Raw genomic sequence first — 10676 nt, 5'->3', positions numbered from 1 at the left:
CCCGACCTCAACCCAATTGAGATGGTTGGGGATGAGTTGGACCGCAGAGTGAAGGAAAAGCAGCCAACAAATGCTCAGCATATGTGGGAACTCCTTCAAGACTGTTGGAAAAGCATTCCAGATGAAGCTGGTTGAGAGAATGCCAAGATTGTGCAAAGCTGTCATCAAGGCAAAAGGTGGCTCCTTTGAATAATTTCAAATATAAACAATATTTTGATTTGTTTAACACTTTTTTTGGTTACTACATGATTCCATATGTGTTATTTCATAGTTTTGATGTCTTCACTATTATTCTACAATGTAGAAAATAGTAAAAATAAAGAAAAACCCTTTAGGTGTTTCCAAACTTTTGACTGCTACTGTATATATCTATATTCTTTTGAAGGAATGTATTATATAAGCACAACACAGATCTCATAATGGTTGTAGTTGTCATGTATGGATGAGTGATGGAAATGGGGGGTGTTTAAGGGAGAATGCATCAGGGCCTCTGTGATGACTGATGGGGATGAAAACCGAGAGCCTCGTCACTGACACCAGATCTGCTGCACAATTTCGGCAGAGCGATGAGGACACCTTAAAACTGACAGCAACAATGAGATCTTAAAAAGGGGATTATATTTCTGAGGTGTCTTCGTGTCTTCTTTTTCTGCCTGTCTGATTTTCTGTGTCAGGTAGTCCTGAGGGTGCTAACTGTCAACATTCCTTCCAGGAAATCCAAAGGGGTTTCTAGCTCGGCATTTGTCTACCTCAAACTCTTCGTTTTTTCTTAATTGGGTTCAAATTAGCTCTAAATTAAGCTGGTATCGTGTGTTAATTAGTTGGACTTCAAAACCTACAAGAACAGCACGATCTTAGAATTTGTCAAATTGATCTCTCGACATGCAATACAGGTATTCCATCTCTAAACAGGGCCCTTCTACTATAGAACAAATAAGGGGCATACTGTTTGCAACATTGTTCACTTCAAAATGTGCAATTATTTGAATTCACCCAGTCCAGATGATTGCTCTGAAGAAACTTTGGAACTCGGTGCAAACTTCAGTCAGGTTGCGCTAAAAATAGGTTTCCAAATAGCCATGTTTGGCTTACTATGCAATATGACTAGGCTATACAGAATCGTGTATGCTTCTTGAACATTATGCTGCTGATCCTAATTTGTAAATTTAGCCAAGTGTTTCTGTGGTTTTAAGATAGGAACAGCCTCTCCACTCCCTGCGAGAACTCCCTGACGCATTGCAGGTGGCTGAAACCCAATCTCGTCCCGTTTACTGGGTCAGCTGATGTGCGCCATTGCTCAGTGTGGCCCGTATAAAGTCGCTGGGTTTCTCATTCAAACATGGACATGAGCAAGTTTACGTTTCCAAAGAAAAGGGAAACAGAGATTTAGCATTATTGTGTAGTTACAGTTTTAAAATACGAACATTGACCACGATTGGATAATTTAAACCGCCACTTTTTAGTAACGACTAGAAGGATAGTCCAGGTTGCAGATATATCCAATATCTGCCGCTCTGTTTTTTTTTTAAATTCTATTCGGCGCACGGACACCATAGTGACAGTCGAGTTGCTAGGGAGTGCTGTGTCCGGCTTGAAATCTAAACCAACGCGGAGTGATACTTACCTTGAAGCGGCAAAGAGCGCAAGGCGCGGATGACTGTGTGGAAAATTTGATTATCATATCTCCAACGCGAAATTGTTAGCAATATCAAATCAACATAGCAACATGGTAAGTTCCATTAGCTGTAAATGTCCGATTAAATTAATATGTTGGATTCATATAATTGGCTTTATATGCATATGTAGCCATATCTCTAGACTAGCTAACGTTAGCTAGCAATGAGTGTTGGCTAGCTAGTTAGCCACAGCCAGCACGGCAGACTTGTTGGTTACACACACGATGGCTAACGAGCTTCAGTAACGTTACATGTATTGTTAGCTAGCTAGACATCTTCGTCAATCACTCATTTAGCTAACGTTAACTAGTTTACGTCAGTTGTGTCCGACATAGGCAGCCAGTTAGCTAGCCTAGGAAACAAGCTGGTTAGCTAACCTTAGTCAGCTATGGCTGTTGGTCAACACTACACTTTGTTTTCACTGTCGTCTTTGCTCGACATTTACCTTCGATAGTAAGCTAAATATCGAATTACATGTAGTTAGTCACTAACTACCTAGTTTTGTGTCGCTAACTAGCCCAGGCCTGTCCTTAAGTGTTGATATTACACTAACAGGACGAGGTGGGGTGGCATGGCATATGCCGTTTATGGCTAGTAGTGTCAAGCTACAGTAGTTGGTGCCGTCAAAGTGTAAAATCTCATTTTATTTGTCACATACACATGGTTAGCAGATGTTAATGCGAGTGTAGCGAAATGCTTGTGCTTCTAGTTCCGACAATGCAGTAGTAACCAACAAGTAATCTAACTAACAATTCCAAAACTACTGTCTTATACACAAGTGCAAGGGGATAAAGAATATGTACATAAAGATATATGAATGAGTGATGGTACAGAACAGCGTAGGCAAGATACAGTAGATGGTATCGAGTACAGTATATACATATGAGATGAGTATGTAAACAAAGTGGCATAGTTAAAGTGGCTAGTGATACATGTATTACATAAAGATGCAGTAGATGATAGAGTACAGTATATACGTATACATATGAGATGAATAATGTAGGGTATGTAAACATTATATTAGGTAGCATTGTTTAAAGTGGCTAGTGATATATTTTACATAATTTCCCATCAATTCCCATTATTAAAGTGGCTGGAGTTGAGTCAGTGTGTTGGCAGCAGCCACTCAATGTTAGTGGTTGCTGTTTAACAGTCTGATGGCCTTGAGATAGAAGCTGTTTTTCAGTCTCTCGGTCCCAGCTTTGATGCACCTGTACTGACCTCGCCTTCTGGATGATAGCGGGGTGAACAGGCAGTGGCTCGGGTGGTTGTTGTCCTTTGATCTTTATGGCCTTCCTGTAACATCGGGTGGTGTGTAGGTGTCCTGGAGGGCAGGTAGTTTGCCCCCGGTGATGGGTTGTGCAGACCTCACCCTCTGGAGAGCCTTACGGTTGTGGGCGGAGCAGTTGCCGTACCAGGCGGTGATACAGCCCACCAGGATGCTCTCGATTGTGACTCTGTAGTAGTTTGTGAGTGCTTTTGGTGACAGGTCGAATTTCTTCAGCCTCCTGAGGTTGAAGAGGCGCTGCTGCGCCTTCTTCACGATGCTGTCTGTGTGAGTGGACCAATTCAGTTTGTCTGTGATGTGTATGCCGAGGAACTTAACTTACTACCCTCTCTCTCTACTGTTCCATCGATGTGGATAGGGGGTTGTTTCCTGAAGTTCACAATCATCTCCTTAGTTTTGTTGACGTTGAGTGTGAGGTTATTTTCCTGACACCACACTCCCGAGGGCCCTCACCTCCTCCTTGTAGTCCGTCTCGTCGTTGTTGGTAATCAAGCCTACCACTGTTGTGTCGTCCGCAAACTTGATGATTGAGCTGGAGGCGTGGGTGAACAGGGAGTACAGCAGAGGGCTCAGAACACACCCTTGTGGGGCCCTAGTGTTGAGGATCAGCGGGGTGGAGATGTTGTTGCCTACCCTCACCACCCGGGGGCGGCCCGTCAGGAAGTCCAGTACCCAGTTGCACAGGGCGGGGTCGAGACCCAGGGTCTCGAGCTTGATGACGAGCTTGGTGTTGTGACTTTAGACCGCTAACTAACATTTACTTGTATGGTGTGGCTAATTTCAGACCGGATATCCCCAGAATCAATGTGTTGCTTTCTACCTAAGGCACTGTGCTGTCGCCTGGTCTAATATTGCACCAAATATTGACCATGGCGTTCTAATTTGACAAAACATAACTTGCTAACAAACTAGTGATACAATAATACAACTTAACCCTCCTGTTGTGTTCGTTTCATGTAAATTAATTGTGTGTTCCCGGTCCAAAATGCCTGCCCCACTATAGCTGATTTATAAATACATATATTATCACCTAATGTTGTGTTAGATCTTTTTATCAACTTAAGGTATTGTGAACATTACAAGTTTTGAACTTCTATTTGCTATTTATGACCTGTAGGCCTCATTGACCTGAGCTCATACAACTTGTTTTTGAGTTTAAAAAATGATCATGTATGTATTGTTTTGACTATAACAAATACTCAGATGAAACATTGTGCTATTTATCAGACTACTTTGTCAGTTTAACAAGGACTTTCTTCCTCACCAGTGTCATGAGCAAGCCCTCAAAAAATATTTATATACCAGAGCTGTGAGAAAAGTATTATATATTATTGAAAAAATGTTGGGATTGTTTTTGAGAATGCCACCGGTGTGGTTCCTGTGGGGGAAATACTCTATTGGGTTAATTAAGGTTCCCGTGGGGGTTGCCATGGAAGCCTAGAAGGGGAGTGAGGTGTGTGTGCTCAAACACACATGCATGTAGGGTTTTGGGAGAGGAAGTGTCTGTCTGAATGAGAATGTGCCTGAAGTCAATTTTATACACATTGTAGTCTCACCCATTAATTTCTAATGACTGGTCATTTTTGACAGGGAGCACCACTGCTGTTCAAAAGTTAAATAAAACATACAAGATGTAATGATAATCATAAATGTGTTTTGTGTCTTCAGATGCCCTGTGTGGACGAAGTCATGGAACCTTAATTTAATCTGATTTTCTTAACTACATTTTTCAGAGTATACTTGTAAAGTGGTAGTTAGATTCTTTTTGTATCCTATGACAAAATACGGGAATAAACTCTTGGGTTAGAATGTTTTGGGTGGCATTTGAAAGAAATTAGAAGATTCTTCAAGTGCAAGAAAGGGGGAATCAAATCAAGTGGTGTCATTCACAATGTGTTACTTTCAGGCAGATCAACTGACAGAGGAACAAATCGCTGGTAAGATGGCCATTTTTGCTAAAACATGACCACGGTCTTTTAGATGTTTAAGTCAATATTACACTGTTTTTATTGTCACATACGTTAGATGGGTGTCGTGAAATGTTGTATTTTGGAAATGTAGACTGGAGAGTGACAATCTACATTTTCCATCCAGAGTTCAAAGAGGCGTTCTCGCTGTTTGATAAGGATGGAGATGGCACCATCACCACCAAAGAGCTTGGAACCGTGATGCGCTCACTGGGACAGAACCCCACAGAGGCAGAGCTGCAGGACATGATCAATGAGGTGGATGCTGATGGTGAGACACACTAACACAAATGCTCTCCATTTCTCTCCCACCAAATGAACACACAGGCTATACACACAATGGAGTGTTTTTGTTAAAGTTCTGATGTAATATCTGATGATTGGGATGAAAGACCTACATTGTTAGGATCATTGTTTTCCTCCGGTGAGAATTTTGCTTTGTGATCCACAGGAAATGGAACCATTGACTTCCCCGAGTTCCTGACCATGATGGCGAGGAAGATGAAGGACACCGACAGTGAGGAGGAGATCAGAGAAGCCTTCAGAGTCTTTGACAAGGTCAGCCAAACCGGGGAAAGTCAGAGTTGAGGCTGTTCAAATGTCTTACACTGGCCAGTCATAGCACTTAAAATATTAACCAATGGGTCCCATCACTCCCATAGGATGTCTCAAACCTCTCTGGAGTTGACCAAATTCATGATTATTTGACATTCAATATTAACAAAATACTCAGTAATACAATCTGCATGTTAGTTAACACTAAACATAAACGGTCTCTATTGTGTTGCAGGATGGTAACGGCTATATCAGTGCTGCAGAGCTGCGTCATGTTATGACAAACCTCGGTGAGAAACTGACAGACGAGGAGGTGGACGAGATGATCCGGGAGGCTGATATCGATGGAGATGGACAGGTCAACTACGAAGGTCTGTTAACGCATCTTCTCTATCTAGTCTCAAACTTGTGTTAGCCAGAAAATTGCGAATCAGTCAGACAGTTGGCCATACACAAGGCATGAATTGTACAAAATTAATGCTGTCAAACCAGATTTAATCTATTCAAGAACATGCATTTTGACTTGCCTTGTTTTGTTGTCAGCAATATTTCTGAACAGGTTGTTTCCAATTGTGCAAGTTCTCCCACTTAAAGATGTGAGGCCTGTTTTTTTCATCATAGGTACACTTCAACTATGACAGACAAAATTAGAAAAAAAATCCAGAAAATCACATTGTAGGATTTTTAATGAATTTATTTGCAAATTATGGTGGAAAATAACAGAAGTTTATCTCAATACTTTGTTATATACCCTTTGTTGGCAATGACAGAGGTCAAACGTTTTCTGTAAGTCTTCACAAGGTTTTCACACACTGTTCCTGGTATTTTGACCCATTCCTCCATGCAGATCTCCTCGAGAGCTGTGATGTTTTGAGGCTGTTGCTGGGCAACATCGACTTTCAACTCCCTCCAAAGATTTTCTATGGGGTTGTGATCTGGAGACTGGCTAGGCCACTCCAGGACCTTGAAATGCTTCTTACGAAGCCACTCCTTTGTTGCCCGGGCGGTGTGTTTGGGATCATTGTCATGCTGAAAGACCCAGCCACGTTTCATCTTCAATGCCCTTGCTGATGGAATGAGGTTTTCACTCAATCTCACGATACATGGCCCCATTCATTCTTTCCTTGACACGGATCAGTCGTCCTGGTCCCATTGCAGAAAAACAGCCCCAAAGCATGATGTTTCCACCCCCATGCTTCACAGTAGATATGGTGTTCTTTGGATGCAACTCAGCATTCTTTGTCCTCCAAACACGACGAGTTGAGTTTTTACCAAAAAGTTATATTTTGGTTTCATCTGACCGTATGACATTCTCCCAATCTTCTTCTGGATCATCCAAATGCTCTCTAGCAAACTTCAGGCGGGCCTGGACATGTACTGGCTTAAGCAGGGGGACACGTCTGGCACTGCAGGATTTGAGTCACTTGCGGTGTAATGTGCTACTGATGGTAGGCTTTGTTACTTTGGTCCCAGCTCTCTGCAGGTCATTCACTAGGTCCCCCGTGTGGTTCTGGGATTTTTGCTCACCGTTCTTGTGATCATTTTGACCCCACGGGGTGAGATCTCGCATTGGCGCCCCAGATCGAGGGAGATTATCAGTGGTCTTGTATGTCTTCCATTTCCTAATATTTGCTCCCACAGTTGATTTCTTCAAACCAAGCTGCTTACCTATTGCAGATTCAGTCTTCCCAGCCTGGTGCAGGTCTACAATTTTGTTTCTGGTGTCCTTTGACAGCTCTTTGGTCTTTGCCATAGTGGAGTTTGGAGTGTGACTGTTTGAGGTTGTGGACAGGTGTCTTTTATACTGATAACAAGTTCAAACGGGTGCCATTAATACAGGTAATGAGTGGAGGACAGAGGAGCCTCTTAAAGAAGGAGTTACAGGTCTGTGAGAGCCAGAGATCTTGCTTGTTTGTAGGTGACCAAATACTTATTTTCCACCATAATTTACAAATAAATTCAAGTGGGAGAACTTGCACAATTGGTGGCTGACTAAATACTTTTTTGTCCCACTGTATGTGTTGATCATCCTTCTGTTAGATAGGCTTTGCTCTGCCGTTTCCTAGTATCAGTTTTCTGTAATTGATAACGGTTTATTTATTTTTAAGGCAACAATTGACAAATGTCAGTGCCCATGATATTGCCGTAATCAAATGTAAATGTGGAAAAGTGGCTCTGTGCAGACGGGGCAAACTGTTGGGACATCCTATGTTCATGAAATGTTTTAACATTGAAAAGCATAATGAATGATACGCAGCTGGGTGCGGACATATATTTGATCGTCACATCAAGAGATCCAAGTGTCTTACTCAGTCATGCTCCACCATCATTAGAGGTGTGGATAATTGAGCTGAATAACAGAACACAGCTCTGTTTTAAAAACATGGCATTATACCACAATTCTGTGATACAAATATACAGCCCCTGAGATGGCTCCCAAATGTTTTTTTTGTTTTTTTTGTAACTTTACTGTCTCCATATGTTCAGGCCCAATCCCAGAATTGCACACATTTGGCCAAACCCAGCTGTTTGTGTTCCTGTGTCGATCACTTGTCAGCTTAGACATGTCGTATCCTACAGAATGGACAACCAATTGTAATATTTCCAATCTTATCTTTCAGAATTTGTGCAAATGATGACTGCAAAATAAAATGTGAAACCCAAAGGACCCCTTCACCAAACAAGACCAAACAGTGGGCAGCACTCTTTCAACACTCAACAAGCATTCACAACCATCCTCTTACTTACCCCCCCCCCTGTCCATCTTTCTTGATTCAGGCTCACCTGTGTAAGCTGTTTTCTTTGATTATTCCTCTTACACTGCTTTTTACATGTTATGGTTTTCCCCCATTTTTGTTTTGTTTGTTGCATATACAGGTAAATCTACATATACTAATGGTGTCTGAACAAGTGAACATGATTTTTAAGCTAAAATGTATATGGAAAGAGAAGTGCATGCTTTATTTCTTTGTCACTGTTTTTGTGCTTCTCTGCTTGCATCCCTTTTATTATATGGCCTATTCTCCTGCAACTTAAGGTTGTAGATATTTATCTTTTAGAAGTGTTCAGAATAACCAGGATGGGAGTTGACAGGATTTTAACAAAACAAACCCTAATGTATTTCCATGCGCATGTTTGGTGTATGTGTGTTTAACAATATTATGTTTCTTTGAAATTGTGACATTATGTAAATGTGTATTTTAACATATGACCTGACTTAAATGCATGCTTACAAACTCATGATTAGTTGGCTGCAAAGGTGACTGTTTGGGTGTAGTAAACATAGTTGAACAAAGACCCCACTGTGCTGTATGTGTTTTGTCCAGACATTATGAAATTGATTCAACGTTTCTTTTACTAGAGCAGGTTTTTCTGTTTAGCACCACCAGTCTTGTTTGACATGACAAACTATGCCATTTTTATCAATTCATTTGATATGTACTTTTTACTTATGGGTAAAGATTTAAGGCATAACTGTTTCAACAAGTACGGAGTGGGTCAAAAGTGACCATGGACTTTAACCCTGCTCTCAATGTCATGTACTATTAGGATTTTCATTCCCCAAGCAAATGCCACTGATTATTGTGGGTTTTAAAGGAACCCATGTACAGGAAAAGACATTTCCCCCACCTGTCCTGTTTTTTGAGAGTCTGCTGGTTGTGGTTTTGTACCGAACTTGTGTGTATGTTATTGAAGTCACTGTCTGTGTTGGAGCTGCACTATGTGTCCGACCACAACATATTCAGCTCTACCACCTTTCATGTTTGCATCCATTTTCAGTTTCCCCCCTCTCATAATTTTTTACTGTCATGAATGTTATTTTCTTTCTGTTCATGATCTTTTTGTTTCATTTTTGAATGCTTTGCCAGTTTAGCTGTCATGTTCTCTTTCCCCTGCCCTTTAAAGTTGTAAGTTGTTTTGGGAGAATGAGATTATGCATTCCATTGCTGAACTCATGTCAGTTTTTCTTGCTAATTAAACTCTTTGACCAGTGTTTCTATACAAAGACTCCAGTCTTATCTTCATTGTGCAATGAAAGCAAATATTTGACAATGTTATCAAGAATATGATCAGGCAATATTTTTACCTTTTGTCGCTGTATTCTTTCAAGTTGTAACAACAATTTTTGTTTAATTACACATTTGTAGAACTTATTGTCCATGGTTACTGTACAATAAAGGGGACAACCCAACTGTCTTCCACATTTAACCCCTCTGAATCAGAGGTGCGGTTGTGTATCTTGTGTTATGGTCTGTACCTAGTTGAACTCTGTGGTTGCTGAATATCAGAAGTTGACAATCAAGACCAAACACTAGATTGCTGATGCTATGTATTGGACAATGAGAGGCTTTAAAGCCACCGGTCAGCCATATTGGCACGTAACCCTAAACTTAAGACTTCAATTTAAACTTCAAATAGGGTAGGGATGTCTCAAGGATCCCAGATATCAGATACTCCCTAAAATAAGCAGTCCTCCATAGACTGGTTTGTTTAGCAACAAAACCGACGTGCGCAATTATGGGGCAAAACAGCCCGGGTTGGCTTAGACTTGACAACATGTAAACAATTGTATCAATGTTTATCATACACATACAGTTGAAGTCAGTTTGCATACACTTAGGTTGGAGTCATTAAAACATGTTTTTCAACCACTTCGCATGTCGACGAACTATAGTTTTGGCAAGTCTGTTGGGACATCTACTTTGTGCATGACAAGTCATTTTTCCAACAATTGTTTAGTCAGATTATTTCCCTTATTCACTATCACAACTCCAGTGGGTCAGAAGTGTAGATACACTAAATTGACTGCAATTAAACAGCTTGGAAAATTCCAGAAAATGTCATGGCGTTAGAAGCTTCTGAGAGGCTAATTGCCATAATTTGAGTCAATTGGAAGTGTACCTGTGGCTGTATTTCAAGGCCTACCTTCAAATTCAGTGCCTCATTACTTGACATCATGGGAAAATCAAAAGAAATCAGCCAAGACGTCAGGAAAAAAAAATGTAGACCACAAGTCTGGTTCATCCTTGGGAGCATTTTCCAAACGCCTGAAGGTACCACGTTCATCTGTAATGATGTTCACCAAATACTAATTGAGTGTATGTAAACTTCTGACCCACTGGGAATGTGATGAAAAAAATGAAAGCTGAAATAAATCACTACTATTATTCTAACATTTCACATTCTTAA

The 10676-nt window shown here is 40.9% G+C and overlaps 2 protein-coding genes across 2 annotated transcripts in view; both read left to right on the top strand.

The window, feature by feature from the left end:
• LOC135550436 (bcl2-associated agonist of cell death-like) overlaps positions 1-10676 on the top strand; it is a 339230-nt gene that overhangs the window by 140329 nt on the left and 188225 nt on the right. The gene's annotated exons all lie outside the window — the stretch shown is intronic.
• LOC135550426 (calmodulin-1) lies at positions 1586-9688 on the top strand. Its single transcript, XM_064981219.1, has 6 exons — positions 1586-1729; positions 4871-4901; positions 5059-5202; positions 5383-5489; positions 5722-5857; positions 8108-9688. The coding sequence occupies exons 1-6, from the start codon at positions 1727-1729 to the stop codon at positions 8134-8136; spliced, it is 450 nt and encodes a 149-aa protein (XP_064837291.1). The 5' UTR covers positions 1586-1726; the 3' UTR covers positions 8137-9688.

Source organism: Oncorhynchus masou, chromosome 12 (genome assembly GCF_036934945.1).
Source record: "Oncorhynchus masou masou isolate Uvic2021 chromosome 12, UVic_Omas_1.1, whole genome shotgun sequence".
Classification (NCBI taxonomy): domain Eukaryota; kingdom Metazoa; phylum Chordata; class Actinopteri; order Salmoniformes; family Salmonidae; genus Oncorhynchus; species Oncorhynchus masou.
The sequence above is the reverse complement of the archived record's forward strand: the minus strand, read 5'-3'. Positions and strand labels throughout refer to the sequence as shown.